We start from the raw sequence: 26,830 nt of genomic DNA, 5'->3' as shown, positions 1-26,830 counted from the left end.
AATGCCCTCCCGGTTGCGCAGGACCAGCCCAGCACCCATCCTCCATCAGTAGCGCCAGCGCCATGGCGCAACCGGACTCTCGGGCCTGTTTGCCTGTGGTGGCGTCGGCCGCCATCTTTGTCTTTTTCGCCATGGCAATTACGAGGGCCGAGCCCGTGATGTTCGTGGGCTTCATGGAAATGCTTCAGATCGATAGGACGGCCGCCTCGTGGCCTCTCACAGTCGCCGTCATCATGTCGCAGCTCGGAGGTACGCACGTGCTGGGTTGCTACAACTGCTCTGATAGGACGCCGGTACTGAAAAGCCGACTCCCCAAATTTGGTTATATCTTTCATTGGCATTAGTTGCTGTTTGTTTGTGAATGCATGACGACTCGGATGTTGGGTTCATTTGCCAATCAAAGGCTATTGAGAAGGACAGAACTTTTTGGAGACAACTTCCTTGTTGGTGGCGGCAATTGTTCTGTTTATCCGTTTATCCGTTCGTCCGTCCGTCCGCAACACGCAGGGCGACGTGTGTATATAGAATTAACTAACATTTATAGGTTACGTCAGCTCGGTGGTGAGAGGCCTATAGGTTCGAAATGAACGTGTCAACTCCCCTTCAGAATCACCACATCTTCTTCAAGGCAACTGAGTTCCAAGGCTTGGACTACCTTGCTGCAAGCTAAGTGTCCTTTACGAGTAACCAGGTTAAGAACTGCATTCCAAGACAATCCATAGTTCTGCTTCACCCCCATGCGCTCGGAGGGCTCATCCACGCCGCCAACAAAGCACAATCTGTGAATGGCAGCAACGTGCATGCCATTCGCCAGATGGGCAAGCAACATGAGCGGCCTCGGGTATGACCCAGGACGGCCGCCTGATCTACACCGCTGGATGCACGGTCTTCTATACAGTCGAACCTCGCTACAACGAAGTAATAGGGGGGCAGTAAATTCGTTCGTTATATCAGATATTCGTTATAACTGTAGAGGTAAAAATCGGCTCTAATAACTCGGCAATCTGGCTCGCGCAACAATCCTAGATAAAAAAACGCATTGTTCTAGGCTCCGAACCCACTATAAACGAGGCAGTCCTTATGTGCTTCTTATGGCATTTCAAACTAAACAGACCGGAACGTGAGTACGTGAAATTACAACAGAACAAAGTTCGTTCGGCAAAGCAGGCCGGCCTCCTTATTTACTTGGAGGATGTGGCCTTCGCCTGGTGGCTCTTCACAGTCTGAGCGGAATGAAGTTCTTCACAGTGTCCACGCAATAAAGAGCTTAAGCTACTAAAAAACGGTTGTTTTATCTCAGTTTTTTTTAAATTTACTTTTGTTATACTAGCTTTCGTGTTTTGAGCCTCGCGAGAATCAAATATTTCTTCGTTATAGCCAATATCGCGCGGATCTCTAGGTTTCGGTTCCGTTATAAAAAGAATCGGTGTCATTGAAATCAGGCGTGACCGAATAAACTTCGTGTTTAGTTCGCAATATCCGATAATCCGCTATATCAGTGTTTGATATAACGAGGTTCGACTGTACCGTATTCTTGTGAACTTCATTGCGGATACAGGGCTGATCAGTTTCGTTTTGGTTACGCTGTAGGGCGTACTTGCGCAGCCCCAACAGCAGCAGCAGCAACAACAGCAAAAAGGAGATTTCTGCTTTCGCATTCACGACCAAAAAGAAGTCCTTAGGTGACCTCGGACTTTGTTGAAACGAACTTAGCTCAAAAGATAAAAATAATTATTAATGTTGCCCGAGGAGCCATTTCTCAATGAGGTTTGCTCCAACTTTTAATGCGTCTACATGAAAACATCGGTAATGTGCACCGCTCCGTGCAGGAGCCCTCTATGGCGTGCTGGGCTTCTGGTTTTCACAAAGGGCTCTGCTGATAATGGGTGGTCTACTGTGCTCGCTACCCGTGATGGCGTGCGGCCTCACCAAGAGCTTCATCCTCATCCTCTTCCTCTACGGCGTTCTCGCTGGTGAGTGAGTGTGCGCATGCGCGGGACGCATGTGCGATGCCCGAAATCTAGGATCACTGCAGCTCACCTTAAACTGTCAATCAAGCTACAAAAGTAGCATCCTGGTGTATTTGGGATATGCGAACGTGGGAGTAAATAACCCTCCGCGCGGTTCAATGTCGCTCGGGGAAATTGTCCGCACTACAACTTAGCTAACAGAGCCAGTGTCACTGTGTTAATATCGGACGGGAAGAAAGAAGAAATATGGAACCTACTTCGGGCCGTTTGCAGTGGCAAAGGACTAATGGAACTAATACCGTGTTTTAACGTATAATGTACGTGACTTAAATGATTGCAGATTTGGGAAACAGATAAGATGGAAAGTAAATTTAGAAGCATAGCGACAGATGTTTGGAACGGTACGTTTGACAAGCTGTGTGTAAAGCTATTCGCGGTTTTTATTTTGCGCGCTTCCGCTAGATGTTACTGCAAGCGTTTTATAGTGTTCTAGTTCAGTTGATTTTCTTCTGTGAGATGTAACGGGATCACCGCGCCAGTTACGCTACCGTTCCATTGCGACGTTCTAATGCCTCTACACAAGGGCCCGACGATGAAAAAAATGGACGCCTGTAAAAGTTGTTAGGCCGATATACGGAAAGAATTACGAGCAATTAGGAAACGGCGGGTCTTTGAAAGGGTTATGATTGTGGAACTTAAAAATCGAAAATAAGCAGGGGTAATGGGGATAGTCTGTTCGAAACTTTTCTGAGTTGCTTGATAACTAAAGGCACTTCTTTCTTACAATCACGGGCGTTACACATTGGATCATATGGCATTAGCGGTTCGCTCACCCTTCGCGCGTTTGACGTGCTTGTATTTTTAAAGCGAAGCTTTATATCGCGTGAGGAAGGCAAATCCGGTGGTCCAGTGTACACATAAAATTCCTCCGGTACAACTTGAGTATGCCCGAAAAATCTCGGTTGGAGAGGCGAGAGGTAGTAGTAGGGGAGAGAAAAAACTCGGTTGGAGAGGAGTTAGTAGCATGGGGGAGCGAAAAACTCAATTGGTGAGGAGTTAGTTGGGGGAGAGAAAAATCTCTGTTGGAGAGGAGTTAGTCGTAGGGGGAGAGCAAAATCATGGTTGGAGAGAGGTTAGTAGTAGGGGAGAGAGAAAAAAACTCGGTTGGAGATTAGTTAGTAGTAGGGGGGAGAGTAAAAACTCGGTTGGAGAGGAGCTAGTAGGGGGAGAGAAAAACCTCGGGACGAAAAGAAGATTAGAATGCTGGTGGGTGAAAAGCAGAGAGGGGAATATTGCCTAGGACAGTTACCACCTGTAACAGGGAAAAGAAAGTATTTTGTGCCTAATAAGCTTTTGTGCCTGCCCCAAGCAGCGCTAGTATTAAACCAAGAGTGTAAAACGTGGGTATTATAGTTCTTTTTGGTAAGATGACATTTCATCACCCTCCTACAAAGGGGAAACCAATAACAATCATCATCATCATCGGAGAGGAGTTAGTAGTAGGGGGAAGAGAAAGAGGTCGGTTGGAGAGGAGTTAGTAGTAAGGGGAGAGAATAAACTCGGTTGGAGAGGAGTTAGTAGGAGGGGGAGAGAAAAATATCGGTTGGAGAGGAGTTAAAAGTAGGGGGAGAGAAAAAAACTCGTTTGGAGAGGAGTTAGTAGTAGGGGGAGAGAAAAAAACTCGGTTGGAGAGGAGCTAGTAGGGGGAGAGAAAAATCTCGGTTGGATAGGAGAATCTAGCCGGTGTTGAGAGGAGTTAGTAGTAGGGGGAAGAGAAAGAGGTCCGTTGGAGAAGAGTTAGTAGTAAGGGGAGAGAAAAAACTCTTTTGGAGAGGAGTTAGTAATAGCGGGAGAGAAAAATTTTGGTTGGAGAGGAGTTAGTAGTAGGGGGAGAGGAAAAACTCGGTCTGAGAGGAGTTAAAAGTAGGGGGAGAGAAAAAAACGTGTTTGGAGAGGAGTTAGTAGTAAGGGGAGAGAAAAAAGTCGGTTGGAGAAAAGTTAGTTGTAGGGGGGGGGGGGGGAGAGATTGGCTCGGCTTAGCTTTCTCACAGCAGAACATGCGCGCAGCGAGCTACTGCGTGAAGCACAGCTCAAGCGATAACGGAGGGCAGAGGCAAAAGTGGGGCGGGTTGAGCGCCGCCCACGTGGCAGTGGCAAACCGCGGCCGCGCATTACTGCTTCACTGGTTAGCGATCTGGACGGAACGCGTGGGAGCATTTTTTTAATGCGGACGAGTTTTTTTCCTGAGTTTCCCAGAGCGTCAACCGGGCAACGCCCTGCATATGCACAAACGTACAAAAAAAAAAAAGGCATAACTGAAGAAGTTAACACATGTAATCGTCAAAATTGATTAAAAAGTGGTAATTAATTTTTGGAAGTAAATAAAAAGCAAGAAAAAATAGGGTTATAAAAGTGCCCGAAGACAATGAGAAATACGTGTCGTATACGTTTCCTTGCCACGCAGAGACAACTATGAAAATCCCCGAAAACACAGACCGAAATACGAAACTATAAATCGCCAATAGCATAGACTGGGTAACCCCGTCAATGCGGAAAAATACATCAGTGACAAAGTTAACAGATGAGCGAAAAGAAGTAATTGGGCAAAGGGAAACACTCCAAAGGAACAGAATCGGAACAATAATGCTTACGCATTGCAAGACAGCTACCAGAATTTCTCTTCATTTTTCATTGTTATCAGCTACTTCTGAAGTAACATCTCGTTGTACATAAGCAATAAAATATCCTGCGTTATTTCCAACAAATACTGCAAAAGAATTAGAACTCACGGAAGATCACCATGTAGGGCTAGTAAGAAAATCCGCGCCATTTCACTCTGTGAAGGAGGATGACCAGTGGAACTGTTAGTGGGCTATCGGTAAACCACCAACTCCCACTCAAATTGCGCCGTAACGCCCTGGAAGCGATCAGCAGGATTGTAGCCACGCCGAAGCCTTTGCGTATTCCGAACGACGGTATTCGGGGTCCCAACGGGCATCGCGCTTGCGCTTGGCGATGGCGACCCGATCGTCGTCGGTAGTGTCCTTCCGCCACGTTCGATAGTTTTAGGGGCGAAGCCCCTTAAGGCCGAGGCTTGTCCGTCCGGCGTCCGGCGTCCGTTCTCACGGCACAGCGCCGTGTAAATCGAAACATCTGTGAACAAAAGGTTCGTAAAAGGTTAATAAGAACGAGATAAAAGGTTAACAAATGGTTAGAGAGAGGGAGAGAGCGACAGAGAGATAGATAGATAGATAGATAGATACATAGAGAGAGAGAGAGAGAGAGAGAGAGAGAGAGAGAGAGAGAGAGAGAGAGAGAGAGAGAGAGAGAGAGAGAGAGAGAGAGAGAGAGAGAGAGAGAGAGAGAGAGAGCTCCTGGAAAACCGTGTTGCACATGCGCGAGCATTGGATTGGATTTGATTGGATTTGAATTTGGATTTGGATAGGATTGGATTGAAATTGATTAGATTGGATTAGATTAAATTGTATTGTATTGGATTGGATTGGAAATCCAATCCTAGCAGTAAACACTCACGAATGATTTACGGTAAGAACGATCTCCAGTGCTTCGCCCACTCGTCATGAATCACTTCGTGGAGATGCGTGAATTTTTTTCTTGATGACTTCGCTTCACTGTGCAACAATGTCAGAAAGCTAGCGCACAAAGACCAAGCTTACATGATGATGATTATGATTGCTATTGGTTTCCCCTTTGAAGCGGGGTGATGACATGTCATCTTACCAAAAAGGACTAATATAACCATGTTTTACACTCTTGGTTTAATACTAGCGCTGCTTAGGGGAGGCACTAAAGCTTATTAGGCACGAAATACTTTTTTTTCCTGTTACAGGTGGTAACTGTCATAGGCAATATTCCCCTCTCTACTTTTCGTCCACCAGCATTCTAATCTTCTTTTCGCCCCCTCGACAGCCTTGAAGTTAAATTCCTCTGTGATACCCTTAAATCCTAGGGCTTCTGGAAGCCCAATATTCCCTTCATGTAGATTTGGATGGATACCCCCACATTCTAACACTATGTGCCGCATAGTTGCTGTTTCGTTTCCGCAGACCACGCATACCCCATCATTTTATGAATACTTCCCCACAAAACTCTTAGTTCGCAGGCAACCTGCTCTAGCCTCAAAAAGCAAAGCACTGCCCTGGGAATTATCGTAGAAATTTTCCTTTCTGATGTTCAATTTCTCAGCCCTGTACATCTCTAACGACGTTTTAGCTTCCATTTTTTCCATCCATTTATTCGTTTCAATCTGCCTTGCCTCTTTTTTGGTTACCTTGGCTGTTTCTGATTCTCCGCTGTTCTTTCCGTATTTCATCGTTAGCCTTCTAGTCTTTCTTAACCACTGCGTGTCCACGCTTTTCAAGTATAGGTACCTAAAAATCTTAGCTGCCCACCTTCGTTGATCCATTGCCCTCAACCTCATCTCAAAGCATATTTTACTCTGAGCTTCTCTAACTTCAAACGACGCCCAGCCCATATCTCCCTGAACTGCTTGGTTAGTTGTTTTTCCGTGCGCACCTAAGGCCAAATGTCCTACCGTTCTCTGGTTTACTTCAAGTTTCTCTGGTTTACTCTGGTTTACATTAATCTCTTTAAAGTCGGCTTCACTTCTAAACACAGATGCATTGCTGGGAAGACATTGCTAAGGGGAAATATACGCCTTGTTGTATCTAAATATGAAGCACCGGAGGCGAACAGGTGGCCGAAGGGGAGAGTGCGAATACAGCGGGAGAGAACACATGTGGTCAGCCACGGTACGTGCCGTGAACACCGGCCCGGGAGCTGACGGAACGGCGACTTTTCTCGCACAAACGCAAAAAAAAAAGAAAAAAAAACCCACCAGGGAGTTAGCCTATACAGTCAAATCTCGTTTCTACAAACCCCAAAATAACGAATTTCTCAAATTGACGAACTTTTTCAAAATCCCCACCCAATTGCAGGTATTTTCGATGTAAATATATTTCGGAACTATGAATTTCAGTATACCGCTTATTTCAGAATAACGCACGTAATTTATTGTCTCTTTTATAGTCGAGGAAAATCAGTACTACGCATTCGGGTAAAGTAACAGAGCGGCAACTCTCGCGTGAAACAGCTAGAAACCGCCGTTTCTGGGTGTATTTCCCCAAGTGCAGTAGCTATCATCACCCCCACGTGGAATGCCAATTGCTAGCGCCACCTCAAAGAATGTGCAGTAGCTTCGCCGGCCTAGCCGCCTTTTCCCATTTTCTCTCTCATTGCTTTTGGTGTCATTCGGTGGCCGAACGGTGGATAGGTAGTTCTTACTATTCACGTGTGCGGGAAGGTATTTCTTGTGAGTGATCTTGCTGCGAAGTTTATGCGAGATCCAACGATGAATGCAGCTAGCGGTACAGCCAAGAAGTGAAGGCAGTCATCGTCCCGACGCGAACTAAGACGTTTGTGGGTACAGAACACGGAAGATGAGATAGTATCGAAAATTGATGTTTTAGTGCACATGAACAAAGTCCACACTTTCATTGCTCGGTGAAATGATGTACCCGGTGAGGTATTGCGCAGAGTGGGATCCGTCGTGCGTGCTGCACTGGCCAGAAGAAAATAACGGATTTCTTCAAATAAAAATGCTTTGAAGTGAGTACAGCGTTTTGATTTGGGAGTTTGATTGTCTGCACACGCATATACTTCCAAGGTACGTCATTTTCACTCTTACGTTTGAGGACTGGCTTATAACCGCAAGTTTTTCATTGCAACGAGGTTTCAAAATAACGAACGATTTTGGGCGGTCTCCAGTGATTCGTTATATCGACATTTGACTATTGTAGCTTCTCTGTAAAAATGACACGCCGATAAGGTGCGCAGAGGCGAAACTAACCGATAAAGCCACCGGAAGAAATGTGCTCCACGTGTGACTGCGAGAAGGGATTTCCTTTCATTAACAATTAACCCGCACCTCACTGGACGATAGTAGTCATCAAGAGAGAAACGTTTCCAGGAAACTATCTCAAATTCCTCATCCGTAACTCTTTCCGAGACACGGCATCTGCTACTCCAGGTTATGGGTGGGTAAGTATGCTTGTATTTCGAGGCGAACAACCATGGAAGGCTGCGCAAAATAAATCTGCACAGGTGTTCATTGTCTTCGTCGAGCCGTTGTTTGACAGCAATGTAATTTCGTGTATAGTTGAAAGATTGCTATCAGAAACAGGTGCGGCAAGCAATGTGCCAGCAGGCGCATCACGGAGAGAGTATACTGGCTTGAAACTTAAGATGCTAGCGCTAGCCGTCCGATGGCAGGCGCAAACTTCAAATCACGAGAATATCAAACGAACCACAAGCCAAGACGAATTTTCCCGCAACGGTAGCTCACTGAACTGAGGTTACAATGATTTGGGATGGGTGGTTCCTTGCTGTGAAGACGAATTACCCTCATCCTGCTTCTCTGAAGTAACATGTACTGCTGTCATGCTTCCCTATAAAGTGTATTCGCGGGCGAGGCGCGCATGCAGGCAACCATGTGAGTGCGCCGTCACTGGTTACGTCGGGCTCCGCGGGATGGCGGTAGTTGTCCGTGATAAGCACATGACGTGTGTTGGACGTTTTAAACTCTACCCCACTGAACGCAAAGTAACGCCTTTACTCCAGTGTGTGCGATTAATAGCATTTGTGTTGACATCACCGTTGAGAATCTGGTTGAAATAGAGCATACGACGCACGCCGGTGTTTTTTTGTTCTGCGACGCGCGGGCGCAGTGGCACAAGCCGCGCCATGTCCGTGGCGCTTTGGCCCCTTCGGCCATGCCCGTGGCCGTTTCCAGTGTTGTCAAGCAAAGAAACTGACAGCTAAACTATTCAGTGAATACCATCACCTTGCTGTCTCGATTATCGCGGAAAGATACATTCGAGGTCGTCCTGTTGCTGCCCTCTCACGAACGCAGGCTTGGGCGTGGCCTGCGAGGAGGTGGTTCCCTACGCGGTCGTGGCGCGCCACTTCGTGCGGTACAGAGGGGCTGCCATGAGCGTGCTGTTCGTGAGTGCCGCCCTCTCGGGCGTCGTGTCACCGCGCGTCGTCCAGGCACTTCGCAGTGCCTTCGGATTTCAGACGGCGCTGTTCCTCATCGGTGCTTTGGAGCTGAACACGCTGTTGGGATGCATCGTCATCAACCGGGTGGCACTGCCCAAAGAGGGCGACAGTGTGGAACATGGCCGGTCACACGATAGTATGGAAGCCGAAAATCCCGCCACTGAGCCACACGCTCCCTCAAGACGTCCAGAGATGTCAATGGCGCCGATCGCACAGCCCGTTTCAGAGGAGCACGTTGACCCTGTTATTACTGCAAGGTGAGCCGTCGTCTCGGTGTCTTTGTTTTGCTTAATGCCTGAATAGCAATCAAGGACGTTTTACACGCGGACTTTACCATTTGTGATTGAGTAGTTGCTATTTCAGTATCTCGCCAGAAGAACGTCCATGCTTACTTCCCGAAAAAAAAAAACTCTCTGTTTCTCCGTGGGCACTGTTTCTATACCGCAAAACATCATTCGCAGTCCAAAATATCAGCAATGACGAGCTCCATGTGGGCATATGGGTCACAAGAAGGATGCATTTCAAGCCAGCATTGTCACTGGGTGTGACCTCTTCAAAGGCTGGACGTTTGGACTTTTTTCACTACTGGAATGACGGGGCGGCGCGCGTAATGAGATCCATATTTTGAGAAGCGAGAAAATTGGCTCGCTGTCCCGGCCATGAGGCCCTTGTTGGCCAACGGAAGTGTTGCGAAACCGCTTTGGGCCGTGTGGTTGGTTGACTGAGGACACGCACCCACATGACGTCCACGAAAGGCGCGCCCGGTTACCGCAATGAAAAAGCGTCCACAAGAGAGATTCCTTACGGAGTGCTCAGCTCTATTTGACTACGACACGTTCCATAGCTTGTAGCAGGAAGTAATAAATAAAGAAACACTCGGGGCGCGCTCAATTCCTATTGTCTGCGACGTGCTCCATAGCGTGCATCAGAAAATAAAACTAAGGAACACTCGGTGCACGCTCATTTCTCATCGGCTGCTAGTAAACCATAACGCATGCATAAGAATTCACTTCAATCACTGAATTTTTTCCTGCAGTGAAAACAGTGAGGATATCAAAATGCCAACCACCTATAGCCGCTTACAGCTCCTCTGTGGAATGCGTTTTCATTTTAAAAGAGGAAAGTAGCCTGACTACGGCAAATTTTGACTTTTGCAAACGCTAGAACAGGCTAAATAGTGCACTGCAAAGACGGGGAGACAGTTATTGTTCAGAGTGGTCGAAACCCACCTCGTGCAGCACTGTCTTTGCGTGATAAACATTACAAAACGTTGGTCACTTTACAAACTCATAGTAATCTTTCCTGACATTTCGCGTGCTTGCGTGTTCCTTGCTTAATATTATTTAACTTTTCTTGCTCGCCAGAATAAGCCCCAAGGAGTCCCTGCATCTCTGCGTGGATGCTCCGGTACTGGCGAAAAGCGTTTCTGTTGGCTTCCGCTATCCGTGCAGGGCGGCCCCAAGCGCGAACATCCCGCCGGAGGCACGTTCCAGGTGGAGCAAGTTGGCGCGAGAGCTACGCTCCCTTGCGTCGGCGCAGTTCTTACTTCTGGCCGCGTCCAGGGCCGTTTCCCTGCTGGTGATGGTGACGCTCGTGCTGACTGCCGTTGACTTCGGCATGGACATCGGCCTGGGCGACAACGACGCAGTTTACCTGGCCCAAGCAAACGCTGCTGGGGACGTCGTGGCGAGGATAACGACGGGCATCGTGCTCGATTTGAAGGTGGCTGATACGGTGACTCTTATAGCTCTTATAGCTATTCGGTACTCGGGGTCGTCTTTCCTGCACGCGGAAAAAAAAATGGCTCCAATCTACGCTGTCAAGGTGGTTGGAAAGCAAAGCTTTCAACGACACCCCCAACAACTGCCCAAGCGACGTCACTTGAATTCACACTCGTGGCTCTACAAAGAGTGAAACAAGAGATTCTGCCAGCCCTTATTCGGAATTCGCCTGGGCGGCGACCTCAACGCAGCAGCATCGGGCACGGCCGGCTAGAGTGGCGGACGCCGCCGCTGTAGCCCTGCCGTGCATTGCGAAAAAATCTCACCATCTTCCCGTATGGGGAACCCTGAGTAGTATGCGAAGCAGCCATGGGGTCGACTCACGTTCCAATTATTTTTCAGTTCGATCGTGGCGTTGCGGCAGGAGAATGAGGGGAGTGGAGCGCACGCACGCGTCATTTATACCGTGGAGCTACAGTGTCGCCCCTAGCGGAGTATAAAGCGGCTACCGTCGCGTCTCTAACCCTAAGCTGCTTCGCATTATCGGTTGGCCAATCCCTAGGGTAATCCTGCCACAATCATCAGCGGTGCCTGGCCAGGCATGCGCAGTGGGGGTGTGGTACTCAGGGTTCCCCTACGGGAAGATGACGACAGTGGTTGAACGCGAAGCTATCTCGTGATGGATTCTTTGGTTGGCCAATCCCTAGGGGCACCCTGCCACAATCATCATCAGCGGTGCCTGGCCAGGCATGCGCAGTGGGTGTGCGGACGGCGGACAATAACGACAAGGGAGGGAGGGACACAGCCCAGAGCATGAGATGCTTCGCATCTAAAAGTAAACGGAGAAGAGCGTCTTTCGAAGGGTGAGAAAGTGGAACGTAGCCATCCTGATGTGCTAGCTCGGGGCTACACCACGGAGCGACACAAGCACAGACACCGAAACAATTTGGCATGTGAGCTTAGTGATTCCAATTTATAGGACTAAACTAGTTAATAAGTTTGAAAATTTCGAGAAAGCTGAGGGAACTTTTATAATCGCTATTTATCAGATCTAGTTGCTTCTTCAGCATTTTCTTATGCTCCTTAAAACAGAACCGAATTGGTATTAACCAATTTAGAAAACGGAGTCCCAATCGTGGCAAACAGTGAGCGAAAGGTAGCGTTTCTCTAGGGGCCAGATGCCTGTATGTGGTCTCTAACTTTTGTTTTCCGGCCCTGCAAAGCAATTCTTAACGTATCTTTGTTGTACGCTCACTTAATTCCGTCGTATCGGGGTTACCCAACAGCTGCTGTCGAAAAACTTAATCAAGCCATGTGAAGACAGCGCGCAATGGACGTGAAGCCGCGCCGAAGCATTCCCAAAACAACTGTCGCAAAAGCAGTCGACAAAGCCGTCCCACCGACCCACCCGCCCGTGCGAGGGGAATGCTGGGTAATAGCGCCCTATCGCCGCGCCATCTACACGGTTCTCCGTGATTGAAAAGTGCCCTCCCCATCCCCAGCTGCGTTGGGAGTTTCTTGTCCCCCACGCCACGAAAGAACCATTGACAGGTGGAGGTCTAAAATTAAGGTTTAAAATTCGGCCGCCTTCGAAATTGAGATGCGAAGTCTGAGGAAACAGGAGCTTAAGTCATCACTAGGTGTAGCCAATCCACGACTTGCGCCTCTACACCCGAACTCCCCATCTCCCCACGTGTGCGCGTCGGCGCCTTGCCTATTCGCCACATCGCCTACCACATCGTGGCATAGCATTTTTTTCCCTCCTCTCCACTTCGCTGCACCGAGGTTTGGGCGACGCCTGGCCCGCCTCCCCACCCGAACATCTGCTGCGCGGCGCGCACTCCCCACACCAGCTAGTTGGCTCCTTGACTCATCGCCACTTCCCCTCACACTTCGCGGCCTAGCGTTTTTCTGCTAGTGATGCCCAGCACCTATGAAAATCTGCTATACAAAGTGGCGCCGGGCCGCGTGCGATGTCAACCCTCTCTAGCGGTCAGTAAAAATAGTGATTATATTAGTGACGTCTGCTTAGTACTGGCCTCTTGTGTTGGAAGAACAGTCGATTAACAACGACCTAATCTTGATTCTCGAAACGTACGGTGGTTGAATCTCATTAGCATCCTGGAAGTGTAGCTTCGTTCTATGGTGAATATCCTGGAATGGAGGACTTTGCGAATGGTGTTGCGGGGATATGATGCGTCGCTCATGATCCGTACGTCAGTTGTTTAAGTTGGTCATATGCGACGCTTGAATTCACGGACTGCGGTTTTGTGCGATAGCTCTTGATATGAAATCGGCACCATATATTCTTGCAAAAACTATTTCTGCCGTAAGAAGGAACCACGAAGTATATACGGAGGACGCCTCCAAACAACTTATACTGGTGGTACGGCTCTTATTAACATCGTTTTGCTCGAACCAAACTTCAGGCATATTTGAAGCAAAACGTTGGCACATAACACGGCAACGGTATTTACTGACGGTAAAGGTCTTTACTTTATACGTTCTCGACGTTTGTAAGTGCGCGCATGTGTGATGCATAAAACCGGAGAGCGTTGATGTGTACAGATAGAAAATTTGTTCCAAAATATATCTCGTTGGAAGTTAGTGCTCATGGAGTCTTCTCTCGATATCGTCCTTGTATTCTGTTAGTCTTTCACTTTTCCGATCCCATTCATGCATCTCCAACAGGCCAAAACCTCGACCCTGTTGTATTTTCTGAGGGCGTTTACCGCTGACAGCTCTCTCCTAATTATTAAAAATTATTTCTTTGTGAACTTTGATTAATTGTGTACATGTTCGGTCTTTTAAGGATACTCGTGGGTGGTATTAATTCCTTTACTGGAGGTTCTGTCACTTGGAAGGTTTTGACAGAGAGTTCTCTGAAATCGGGTGGCCTTACGCTTGCTATCGAATTTCAGCTGCAATCGATAAAAAGTTCCGCCGGTGGCACATTTGTGCGGCGAATAATTTCACGTCCGTGCCGTCTTATAACGGCGGTGGTGTTATGGTCAAGCCTTTTCTTAAAGGAGCCATGAAGAGAAAACACAAGTTTGGTTCATTCGAAAGATTGCCTCGTTAGAACCATACTGACACCACTTTTAACACAAACTTCGCTCAAATAAGCTACATAATTAGGAAAAAAGGGAATGACCATGCGACCCACCAGCTCATTTCCCGAAACAGAACCTATGACGTCACACGAGAATGCTCTGCGATTGGCGGAGGCCGGCAAAAGCAAACGCAGTTAGGCAGGGCTTACCAGTTTGCATAGTGAGCTATATGCCCGTTAAACATACTGCACATTCCTTTTATGACACTAAGAACGGTGGAGTAAACGGTTGAAGTTCCGAACAAGCACGCAAACGTGTACGCCAATGCGTACGAAACTGCCGCCGGCCGATCTCGACATCTCGCCGTCGCGCAGACGAATTTTCGGGTTCGAGGCTCTTCGAAGCCAACGAACCGTTCCAGCACGTACAGACGCGACCTTGCTTGGTATCTTAATCCCTTGACAGGAGGTTGGCCGTCATATCGCCAACCAGCAAAGGTAAAAATAGAAACGAGGGGAGTAAGGAACAGCAAGCAGCGACGAGATAGTGCCAGTCGTCGCAGAAGTTTCGGAAAGGTGTTGGCTTGCTGCTGTCGTTGCGAGCTCGTTTCCAGTTTACAACCACTGAAAACCACAGTTTGTTCGAGTACTCTACAATGAAATTTCGTTACTGCGTTGTGAAATTCCCATGTAGTACGGGCAAATCGTCGAGGGAGTGCGACATCCCCGCCGGTGAGAAGATCTCCTTTCATGTGCTGCCCAACGACGAACCTCGGCGAAGCAAGTGGCTACGTTTTGTGAACTTTGCAAATGGAGAAGAAAGGGAGCTAAAGGACGTACGAGTGTGCTCGCTTCATTTCCGACGAAGTGATTACGGCAGGGACCCTTACGTTAGCTCCCTCCTGGAACATTCTGGCGCTCGTCGCCGACTTCGTCAAAGCGCTCTGAGCTTAGAAAAAAAAAATACTGTACACACCGCGCATTGACGCTCGTATCTTTCTGGTCGGAGCAGAGAGCTCGCGCGAACGGCTTTCCATACACGACACCGGCCAACTGGCATAAGCAATAGTGCTACTGAAATTGAACTATTATTAACCGTAATAAAAATACGGCACATCCATACCAGCCTGTATGTATTCGTCCGTCGCGACGGGGCTGACGAGGCAGCGGCGCCGACGGCTGGGAGTTCGTCTGTTGTGGCTATAGCGGAATGGTCGCTTTCCGGTCCGTCCGCGTATCCCACAACTCCTGCCGCTCATGCACTTAGAAGCATTGAGCGTTCAAGTGGTGTGAGGTTGTTAAATGCAAGCCCGAGCTCCTGGGCGAGAGTTTTGTCCTCCCGATCAGGCGATTCCATCACTAGGGCTACGGTTGCACTAGGTTTTACTAGTATTTTTAAAATGGCCGCCGTCTCGGTTTCGGCACAAGTTCCGGTCCCTGTCTGACTCCCGCGTGTGGGTGCTATATGGAGTCGGCATACTAAGTATCTGTTTCATGGACCGGCTCGTATGTCGCCATTGTTCACGTCACGAAATGTGCAATATAGCGGGAGATTTAAAATTTTGGCTTAAATTGCCTTATTTCTCAGTGAATAAAGCACCATTTGCTTCCGGGAAAGTGCTTGGGGTACTATGAAACACCTAATCTTTCGAATAAAACAAACTTTTGTTTTCTCTTCATGGCTCCTTTAAGTCTTCTGTAGGTCATGCGTGACGCAGGGGTAGAAACAGGTTCCCCGTGGCCTCGCTGCCGGCGGCCTCGCAAAAGTCGGTTCCCAGATCCGCCGATAGAGGGAGCAACGCTCTCGCAAGAACGGGTTCCCCTCCCTCCCGCTTGGGGAGGGAGCCTCCCGCTGCTGACGTCTAGCTGCCGATTCCTTTGCGTCAACCATAGAATTTTCACGGTGACGGCGCTGCAGTTATCGGGCGAGCGCCCGTTTACATTTGAGCCGCAACAAGAGAACCACAGGTGCGCTGTTTCAGCAGGTTTCACACTGGGTGGAAATTGGGTTTAATTTTCTTTCGCAGCTGCTTAGTGGTGGCTCCCTGATGCTGTCCACCTTTGCCAGCGAAACGGTCACCCTGGTGGTCATGTCTCTGGTGAAGCACCACTGGATTCTGCTCACCAGCTACTTTGTCTCGGGCCTGTCCGAGGGCTGTCGCATCATCACCACCTCCATCATGGTTGCTGACATGTACCAGGACGACGTACTGCAGCTCAGCCTGGGCGTCGTGAACTTCGTCGCCGGCGTTGTCGTCCTCGTGCGGCCTCTCCTAGTCGGTGAGCGTGTACCTCTTTTCGAACTGACATGCCTAACTCCCGAAAGGACTCCCATATAGCCCACGCGCAGGCGCCGTCGCGGTAGGATCATTTTATCGCCGCATAACGACGCAACTGTGAGCACAGCCATGAAGCATTTACACAGTATGAGTATGTGGGAACAAGGCCAAGAGGTGGATAATTATAAGTGGTGCCCCTTAAGGGCGAGCTACAGGGTGCGCAGCTAAAGCAACACAAGTTTTATGTAAACACTCGTGCGTGATATCGTAGGACGACACGAGGCTATAATGAGACATCTGGCACTATGGTAGTACAAAACTGCAAACATAATCGTCGTCATAATAATCATCATCACCATGCTTGTAGCAGGACGAAGGCCTCTCCTAAAGATTTCCAGAGTTCGTCGAGTCCATCCTTTGATCGAGAATTTTTTTAGTTCATATCCTACCATCGAATCCTTGGTCGTCCCTTACTTCGCTTAACTTCCCCTGGTAGCCGCCATCTACATTTTTATTGCGCAAGTACGCCTTCCGGCATATAAAACTGATTAGTCCCATTTCCACGACGAGGTTCAGAAGAGACTGGTATGGAGGCCCGTGCGTCCAGCGATGAAGGTCAGGCGGTCACCCTGATTGATAGCCGAGTTCCGTCATGTGGATAACTCGCGCCGACTGAAGTCCTGGACATGTTCCCACGAGGTTGTCCAGAGTCTCCCCAGTCGATGGATATGTACATAAGGGGCATGTGTGTAGTGAACGTGCGTCGTCTGAGAGTTCCTAATGACTGAGGTAAAATCTACTTCCACATGTATTCTCCGAAGCGCTACCTCCTCGTGGCGGGTTAAACCACCAAGGAAGTCGGTCCCACGCGGATGAGGAAGGACCTGCGTGGATTCCCTGTCAAGGAGGAGAGTGCACTTCAGGATAACTGAAGCAGTGGCAGGGGTCGAGCCACCTTCTGGGGATGGCACGGTGCGTCAGGGTAGGTGTGGGCGGGTTTCGATGGTCGATACCAAAGAACTCTCACGGGAACCGGAAAGAAGGCCCCCAGACGATGCACACTGCAGGTGAAGTCTAGAGAACTGGCGACGCGTCGGAGCTCCCGAACTACTTGAGCGTAGTACGTGCAGAGGTAGAAGCATGGCCGCGGGAGATTCGGAGGCGAGGTTCCACGGTGTGTTAACCAGGAGGGCCTGAAGTTCTGCCATAACTGAAGAAGGGCCTCTTCAAGGTATGAACAGAGTGTCCTCAACATTCAGTTACCTGAACTGGACACCCACAACGGCAGATCGAGATACCTGTCCTAATGCCCGTTTATATCACCAAGAAAAGGCAACGGCAACCTGCGGCGCGCGGGCCGCATGCGGTCCGCGGGGCAGTATTATGCGGCCCCCGGCACGTCGTCAGAACTCCTCCTCCACCACCGGTCACTTCCTTTCTGAAGACCGACACTCCGGTTCTGACCTCAAACGAAGTTAGGATGCGATACAACAACAGATAACTGATCGCTTCCAGTTGACATTGTCATCATCTTCAGACTTAGCCAGATGATTGTCAGTTGTCAAATATTGTCAATTCGCTGATGTTTTTCTTTTTGCCTGCAAGGCCACCCTGCTGCCTCCCTCTCCCCTCCACCCACCCCACAACCTGATTTGCAGTCCGGCCCTCCGCCGTGTCGGCTTCATGCACCTCTGCCCTCCACCTCAAAAGGCTGCCGACCCATATCGTAGGAGGAAGATAAGCATCTGTTACGAAAACTGCTCGATGCAGTGAGCTCAACGAAAGTGGTCTCCTGTTTTGAAAAACCCCGACCATACAACCACGGGGGGCATAAAAAGTACTAAAAGTCTCTACTCCATTTTCTGCATAAGACAGAACTACGTGCCTTCTTATGCATCTGTCCTTACACTGCACAAGTATTATTGCATTCCTTACTAACTTGGATTTTTCTCTTCCTAATTTCCTCACCGTCATACCTTCTCTACACTACCCCTCCAGCTTTAACAGCGGAGCCTTTTAAAGGGGCCATGCAGACAAAACACGTTCATTCTAAAGATTTCCTCGTTAGAATCATACTGACACCACTTCTAGCGTAAACTTCGCTCATATAAGCTATACAATTAGAAAAAAAGGGAATGGTCATGCGACCCACTGGTTCATTCCCCGCAACAAAACCTATGATGTCATATTTGCCAGCTCGGCGATTGGCTGAGGCCGGCAAGAACAAACGCAAATTAGGCAGGGCTTAAAAGCTTGCCTATAACGGTAAACGTTGACTAACGGTAAACTAGGCTCCGCAGCGCACAAAGTTTAGCTTGAAGACCTGTTCTTATGGTATCATTGGAGACGTCATGAAAACATGCAATTTGGCTGGAGAATCAAAATTTAACTTAAATTCATTAATTGCTCAGTGAAGAAAGCGTCATTTGCTTCCGGACAAGCGCGGGGGGCACTATAAAACACGAAATCTTTCGAATAAAAGAAACGTATTTTATGGGCATGGCCCCTTGAGTGCCAGCCGTACCGGACGTCACTCAAAAATCGGCGCAGCAATGTGGATAGGAGGAAATGCTAGGCCAATATGTGCGAGGAGAAGTGGCGTGGAGGCAAGGAGCCGACCAGCAGGTGTGGGGAGTGCGCGTTGCGGTACTAGATGTTCGGGTGGGGAGGGACGCATTGGCTCCGCCAGGTGATGGCGCATGCTTCGCTGTTTCCTCAGTCTTCGCATCTCAATTTCGAAGGTACCCACTGTGGTGGCTCAGTCGCTAAGGCGTTGCGCAGCTGATCTGAAGGACGCGGGGCGATTCCAGGCCGCGGCGGCCGTTTTAGGGGCGAAGCTCCTTAGGGCGTGGGTCTGTCCATCCTCGACGTATGTATGTAGCCACCTCTAGTTTAGTTCTTGGATTGTTTACTAGATGGCGTGGCTACCTCTAGTTTAGTTCTTGGATTGTTTACTAGATGGCGGGGAGCGTTGTAATAAAATCCGTTCGCTGTTGGCGCGCGCTCGGAGTCGCCCGATGGATAAGGCTTCAGATGTGCGAGCCCGCGAGGCAGAAGCGCTCCGTGAAGCTGCGCGACGCCGCCGCCACGATCCTGCCGTACGAGAGCGGGAGGCCGAAGCGTGTCGTCTGGCTGCGCGACGACGCCGCCAAGATCCCATCGTTCGAGAACGAGATGCCCAAGCGTCACGGCAACGGCGCGAGGACCCTGCCGTACACGAAGCGGCATGGCTGCGGCGCGAAGAGGATCTCCAAAACGTCAGAGAACGGGAAGCGGCGAGAAAGCGCGCGTATCGGCAGGCAGACCCCGATGCAGTGAGAGCTCGTGAGGCGTCTGCAAAACGCATCAGGCGAGCTCAGCCCCAAGGTGCCGACGCGCGGTTTAAGCGAGACTTTCTAGACGTTACGTTCGGACACAGATGTAGTGGGCGAACTTTCACTGAAGAGTCACGGTTTTACCGATGATTGCCCCTCAGGAGCTTCGCCCACTCATCATCATTCACCCCGTGGATATGCTGTGAATTTTTTTCTGATGGAGGCGAAAGGCGAAAACGCCTGTGTGTTCGAGATTAATTTCGGCGCACGTTATAGATTCACAGGTGGCCAAAATTAATCCGGAGCGCTCCACTACGGTGCGCCTTATCGCCTGTGCAGCGTCGGCTCGTTAGACCCCACAATTAAATCAATTTATCAATTGCGAAGATCGCCGGATTTTTTATTTTTACCTCCCTCCAGGACCGTAGTTGGATGTTGGGGTGTTTCAGCGTCGGAACAGTACCTTAATTGATGAATTATGAAAAACTACTCAGGTATTGTTCGGGCGACCGACGCAGTCTCTCTTTTTTAAAGTTTTTATTCTCTCACGGCGTATAACACCACGTGAAATATATTTATGGCTACGCCACCGTCTCCGAATTCCCATGCCACAGGGCAAAGACAGGTGTGAACTAAAAGCCCTCTTGTAAAAGAAAGACCATTAAAACACGAAGCTTTCTTCCATGCAGCCAAAGTGATAGCCAAAGTCCAAAATCCAAACTGCTTCGACCGTGTCGGAAGGGCGAAATGGGATAGACGTCGGCTTTTTTTATACGTTGGATTCCGGCCACAGGAAGCGTTTTTCTAGTCGCTGGATATGCCTAGTCGTTAGATATGCCTTTATGGCAACCCGTCATCATCACGAGTCCTCTTATCGTGTTGCCGCCGGAAGGAGAACTCGAATTAGCCCTGGGCGCGAAATGTGACTCGTGTAAGCGGAGGACAGCCCTGACAGTGGGCAAGCTGCCTCGTAACTTGACAGTCTGCTTGACGGAGTGTGTAAAGTTGGCTTTCCTGCAGTGTGCTTTCATACGGTCGCCCTTACGGAGGAAAAGAAAGCTCCGCTTTAAAAAGAGGTACAGTGCAATTCGGATCATCAAAAAAAAGATGAACGAAACAGTGACAGCTACGGATTAACAATCCCTACGCGCTTATGATTGTCAGCACGTTCGGCGCCAAAATATTTATTTCATACCTTGTCAAAGAGCGTCTTTTTTGCGCAATTCGTTTATTGGGAAATTCAGAGTTCGTTTAACTCGTCACACCTAGCGAAGAAAAAAAAACGCCATGAACCATTTCACTCTGTGAAGATGGATGACCAGAGAAGCTGACGGGACACAGAATTATTAACAAAGGCATGAACTCTTGGCGGAAGCCGCGCTGCGCGACCAGCCGTACCTCGCCGTCATTCCATATCGGTAGGTGGCATGCACTCTGGGGTAGACGTACCTGTTCGTGGTGGAGAATCGGAGGACGGCACCTTTACGGAGAGATTCTACAGTCCCGCCGACTTGGAAATTTTGGACGCCCCCGGCGACCAGGAGTCCGGCCTGTACGCGGCCTCCCCGTTACGTCGACAGAAAAGTTAAATTTAACACGGAGAACGGCAAATTGTCGAGTTAAGGCAAATAATGAGTCAATTAAGAGCAAGAGAGTAAGCAAGCAAGCAGGCAAGCAAGCAAGCAAGCAAACAAACGAACAAACAAACAAACAAACAAACAAACAAACAAACAAACAAACAAACAAACAAACAAACAAACAAACAAACAAACAAACAAACAAACAAACACAAAAAAACAAACAAACAAACAAACAAACAAACAAACACAAAAAAACGAAAAACAAAAACAAAAACAAAAACAAACAAACAAACAAACAACAAACAAACAAGCAAGCAAGCAAACAAACAAACAAATAAGCAAGCAAGCAAGCAAGCAAGCAAGCACACCCGCATGGACGTTTCGCACTATGGAACGCCACGCGCTTTGCATCAAATTTGGGAGCCGAGTTTCTGCAGACGCAGATGACGCGAAAAATTCGCGGAACTCTAGCCGTAAGCAGCTTGGATGTAAAAACGCGATTTTCCCTATTTCATCCCAGGGAAATATCAAGTGTGTCCCCCCCCCCCCCCCCCCCCCTTTCATGCATATTCAAGAATTCGGCGGCAGTAAATTGCTTAGCTATTTGACTATAAATCATGAATAAGCGATACTCGTTCCCTAAGGGGTAGTACAGTCGGGGACAACGCCTTATTGTTGACGCGTGCTCGTGTGAACAGGACACTAATACCTATTGCACTTGCAGGCCTCACGCGAGACGCGACGGGATCTTATATTCCGTTGTGGGCCACCTTTGCTGTCATCACCATTGCCTTCACGGTCACATGGGCAGCCACCCTCTGCAGCCAAAGATTTCGAGGGCCCGGGGAAACCGAAACAGAAGGAGTTGCAGGTGAGCAATTCCAGCTCCTCGTGCCGACACACAGCTACACCCACCGAGAGACCATGGGTCCTGCCCGTTCGCCTCGCCGTGTCCGCAAGCCTGAGCTGGCCGTTTGGGTCGGGGCTGCTTAAGGGCCAGCAACTGCTCTTCGATTGGTTCTGCTGGAATGACACCTCGGTGCCACCGAGATCCCGCAACGCGTGGCGCAGCGTGTTAAGCCCTTTGAGGTGCTTGCAGTTGAATTTTTAGCCCGTCGGTACATCCTGTTGGATGGCATTGATCCAAGCAGCTGCTCTGCAATCGCCAGTAACCAGCACCTTCCCCCCTCGTCGTTGTGTAAGGGGGGGCGAGCAGACTCCTCGGTCCAGTTTCAAGTGTTGTACGATGTCCGAGAACCTCATGGGGACGCCGTCCGTAAAGTTCCTGGACCTTCTTCTTCTTTAGGGACCTTAGCCGTCCATATTTCGCTACTCGTTCTGGTGGAAATGCACGGATGGCGTGTTCTCGGGCCACGTCGTCGGCCGCCACGTTCCCCGCCAGGGAATCGCAGATGACGTACATGTGTGATGGTGTTATTCTGAGTACATTCTAAGGAAATCTCGTTATTGAGCTTCACCACAACGCTCTTGTTTGACGGTTCCATGTTGCGAACAGTAAAAGTCCGGCGAATGGCAATGTCGAGCGTACGATGTGATTGAAAAGTTGGGCCTGCGATGCGGCATAACGCAATGCAAGCATGACGTTCTGCATTCAGAAATTCGACACTAAAATGCCGTTTTTGGGTCACATGGTATGGACCGTACTGCAATTCGCCGAGTTTGCTTTGTTCGCGGCATGGATTGGTCACTCGAGTGCATTGCCGTGAAGCTGTTGAGCCACGGGATTGCCCTAGAGAGTAGGCGGAGGTACAGCATTTCTGAATAGTTTTCAGGCCACCTGGACGTGTGACCCGTCTTCTGCCGGCGGTCGCTTCTCTGGGTTTTCTCTTTCCAGCGGCCCGCGCAGTTCGTGGCGAGCGACTCCACTGCCAGATCGAGTCATTTGTGTTTCGCTACCCCTATCGCTTGCGAGGCCACGTCAATGAACCGCGCGTCCGAGTCTTTAATTGCGCTAAGCCTTCTTGAGGGACCCGGATGTTGCCTCTCTTCCTCGGTTACGCTAAGGGTTCTTGTTCTTTGGTATCGCCGCTACCCAGGTGGTTTACCTCCGGTTCCGAAAGATCCTCTCAATCTCTGAGGTTCTCTAGAGGATGGCCCTGTCCTCGCAACAAAATTTTTTTAATTCTTAAAAACCTAAAGCGACCCCCTATCATCCCTGTTATTGTTTAAACAAATTGTACCGTAGAATGCGATCTTCGTCAAAGTTTTTGGGCTATTGGGTGAGCCGTTCCGGTAAAAATACCTTCTTAAAACCTGATCAGTCCTGAATTCACGGTGGGCAATGTACGTAATGTTGCGATGGTGTTCTTCGTCGTTGTTTATGAGAGGACACACATTGCTTGCGGCATTTAAAATAATAAAGTAATGACATTGCTATTTGAAACATTATTCCTTACGGCAACGTTCCGTTTACGGAATTGTGGAAATACAGTGTTCATACGGAGTGTAGCGCGCGTGGGCGTAAGTAAACAAGGTATGGTTTCCAGTAACAGTGAAATAAATTTCTCATAATAATAATAATAATTATTATTATAATAACAATAATAATAAGGACTTGCAATTTTTATGTTTCCGTCTGTAATTAGAATGGAAATCATGATCCGTATGTGTTCCGTAAACTCCGTATATACGGAATTTATGTGGAGAATGGTTTGGCATTTCTGGCTTTTTAAACATATTTGTTTTATGGCATGCCTCCCTCTTGGTCTGTCATGCATTCGCCCATGCGCAGGACCTTGGCAATCAGCTGGCCCTTCTTGAACGTACGATGCGTGATTTATTTCGGACTCATCTGTAAAATGCTTGCCCAATAATGAAAGACAAAAATTCGGACCCTTGCACCAAAACACGCTGTTCGGGTATACACCGAACGTTCCACTGTGATGGTATATGGTATTCCCTATACGGTGCTATATCATAGATGACACCGTGTACACTTTGCTATCTTATTGTGCATCGGAAGCATGAGTAGGTGTTTTAATCAGAGGCACAACTGGGACTCCTTTGTAGAATACACGGCCGATGATGATAAAAAGTCGGATGCTATTAGAACAATAGCTTTTGATAGTTTTCGATACGAAGTGTGACGTCACGTAGTTTGTGAGATTTTATATAGGGTCATTTTTGGCAATGACTAAAGTCTGTGACATCTGCTTGTCTTCGAATTTTTTTTAAGGCGCTTTCTTGTCGAAACCTGGTTAACAAGTGCCCATGCCAAGCGATGATTCGGTCGACACCACACTAGCGCAGCCAGATGCTGCTCTGGTGAGGAAAGCCTGCGTTCTCGAATTAAGACCTTTTTTGCCTTGGTACGCAATTATTTCACTGTTTTCATATATATCCGAATTATTTGGATGTGCTTCTCACTAACGATTTGGCATGGAAATGGGGTATTCTGCCGTAATAAGAACACTGTTCACTTTCGTGCTGAATTCGCTTAAAGTTGTTTTACATCGAGCGAGAGGGATTATTATGTACCTCGACCACCGAAAAATTTTCTAAGCTGGAAATGCCACGAAAAAGAAGTAATTTTGAGCTACGCTCAGGGCCGAGCCTTATGGAATGGGAATAAATTCGCGTAGAAGACGTGGAGTTAGGAATAAGTGCAGTTGGGCTGGGCATCTGAGGGAGAATTAGAACAGGCGTTCCGCCATTTAAACATGTTCTTATGAGCAGGTAACGAAGGCATGCGCTACATAATTCCTGTTAATTGCGCTGACGATTGTTCCAGCTGGTCAGACGTCATAGGTTCAAGGTCGTCCTCCTTTTCAGACAGAGTTGGCAATGTAAAACGCATGTGTGCTTCAATCAACAAAACGTGTGACTTGCATTTTACTTTACTCTTTTGCAGGTGCATATCTATAGGCTACGCCGAGTTGACAGCTGATCATGGGCTCATTCGAACCGATGTCACCCCGGTGGTGCTCAGGAGCACAATTTGAATGAACATTGTTGCATTTTGTTTGGTAAATGCACTAAGCGACTACTTCTAAACAGTTGTGTGCAATAAACAATGCGCCGAAGTGCCAACTTTACGGATTCTTCACGAAATAACTACAGACATGGACCGTTTAAAACACTCGCGAAAAGAAACACGTAATTTTTTTAGTTCCCCAGTTCCAAACGAAAACCACTTTCAAAAGTTTTTAAAGGAGCCATGAAGACAAAACACAAGTTTCTGTTATTCGAGAGATTTCGTGTTTTATAGTGCCCCCAGCGCTTGTCCTAATGCAAACGATGCTTTATTCTCCACGAAATTAATGAATTTAAGTTAAAATTTTGATTTTCCTGCTAAATCGTGCGTTTTCGTGGTCTGCAATGACATCGCAGGGCCTTGTTTACCGTTAGTGAACCTAGATGGCACCATCACACCACGGCAAGCCGTTTTCTGCCTTTGGTTTGTTTGTGAACCTATTTGTACCTGGCTTGTTATGTTCATGTAGACAATCGTTTCGTGAAACATGGTGCTCGCTCGACAAATACGGTCACGTAAGACATCGTCGCTTGCATCATTCGGCCAGTGTCGTCTGAAACAACCCCAAAGCCCCGCTGTCCTGTGCAGCTAAACCAAGCATAGTGCGCGCAGTACCAACAGCAGTACTCATCGGTACTTCTATGTTTACGTGTGTTTTCATAACTTCCAGTTTGTCCCACCATTCTTAGGGCTTTAAAAAGAATGTGCCCTAAATTTAAGAGCAAATAGCTCATCCGGCAAGCTTATAAGCTCTGCCTAATTTACGTTTGCTTTTGCCGCCCTCCGCCAATCCCAGAGCTGTCTGGTATGACATCATAGCTTCTGGTGCGGGAAAGGAGCTAGTGGGTCGCATGGCCATTCCCTTTTTTCCTAATTATGCAGCTTATCTGAGCGAAGTTTACGCAAAAGTGGTGTCACTGGGATTCTAACGAGGCTATCTTTTGATGAACCAAACTTGTGTTTTCTCTTTATGGCTCCTTTGATGTCTGCTGTTGTAATGTGCCACGCTTCTGAAGTTGGCAATAATTTAATGACTAGTTTCTACCATGCTCCCAGAGGTTCCGCAAATTGCTTTAGTATACACATTGTTTGCATAATTAAGCTGTATGTACTGTGTCTTTTTGGCCGATTTCCATCCCGCAACACCCGCAACGTTTGGACGCCACAACACGCAGCAGCAGAAGTAATCAAGCGGGCCAGATACTGTGGGCAGTCCAAGCCACCGCCTTTCTCGCCTGAGCAACTTAAAACACAAAAACAAAAGCGCATATCAGGAGCTCCTCCAACACTACCGGAAAGAACGCCAGAAAAACCCGGCATCTCATTACAAACACGCTCTATAACATTCGAACACATGGTGCCGTCGACAAATCAACTTGATACGGCACTTCAATCATGCGGTGCACCCAAAGCTCTACTATAGCGTCAGTGCCATTGCCAAAGTGACCCGAGTACTCGAGAACACATGATGCTGCACTGTCCTAACAGGCCTAGACCAGCTCCCCAGAAACTATCATCGCATCTGCCACCTTGGCAGGCCATGCTGTCCAATTCTTCCGTGGTTCTCCGGCTCTAGCTAACGTCTGGGGCTGCGCGAGCAGCTAATGACCACGGCGTCTTGGAATGAGCAAGCCGACCAAAACTTCAACAACCGTTGTAAAAAGGATTACAGTGAAACCTCGTTGAAACGTTTTTCAGGGGAACCGGGAAATAAAACGTACTATTCGGAAAATTTATTACCCAAAAAGGTTAAAAAAAGGAAACTATGCGAACTCCGTCAGCAGCTCACTTTTATTGAGAAACACTGAAGCAGCTGGTCAATTGTCGCTGCACGTTCTTTTCA

The 26,830-nt window shown here is 48.4% G+C and overlaps 1 protein-coding gene across 1 annotated transcript; it reads left to right on the top strand.

Moving 5' to 3' along the window:
• The first annotated feature begins 44 nt into the window (after window positions 1-44).
• Window positions 45-24,948, top strand: LOC144167572 (monocarboxylate transporter 12-like). The gene is made up of 7 exons (XM_077696796.1): window positions 45-249; window positions 1,830-1,973; window positions 8,902-9,304; window positions 10,499-10,769; window positions 15,848-16,100; window positions 21,718-21,864; window positions 24,865-24,948. Exons 1-7 carry the CDS (start codon window positions 63-65, stop codon window positions 24,876-24,878), a joined length of 1,419 nt encoding a protein of 472 aa, XP_077552922.1. The 5' UTR covers window positions 45-62; the 3' UTR covers window positions 24,879-24,948.
• The last annotated feature ends 1,882 nt before the right edge of the window (window positions 24,949-26,830 follow it).

This window comes from Haemaphysalis longicornis, unplaced genomic scaffold (genome assembly GCF_048455015.1).
Source record: "Haemaphysalis longicornis isolate Haplotype H1 unplaced genomic scaffold, Haemaphysalis longicornis Haplotype H1 scaffold_2, whole genome shotgun sequence".
NCBI classification, from domain to species: Eukaryota; Metazoa; Arthropoda; class Arachnida; order Ixodida; family Ixodidae; genus Haemaphysalis; species Haemaphysalis longicornis.
The sequence above is the reverse complement of the archived record's forward strand: the minus strand, read 5'-3'. Positions and strand labels throughout refer to the sequence as shown.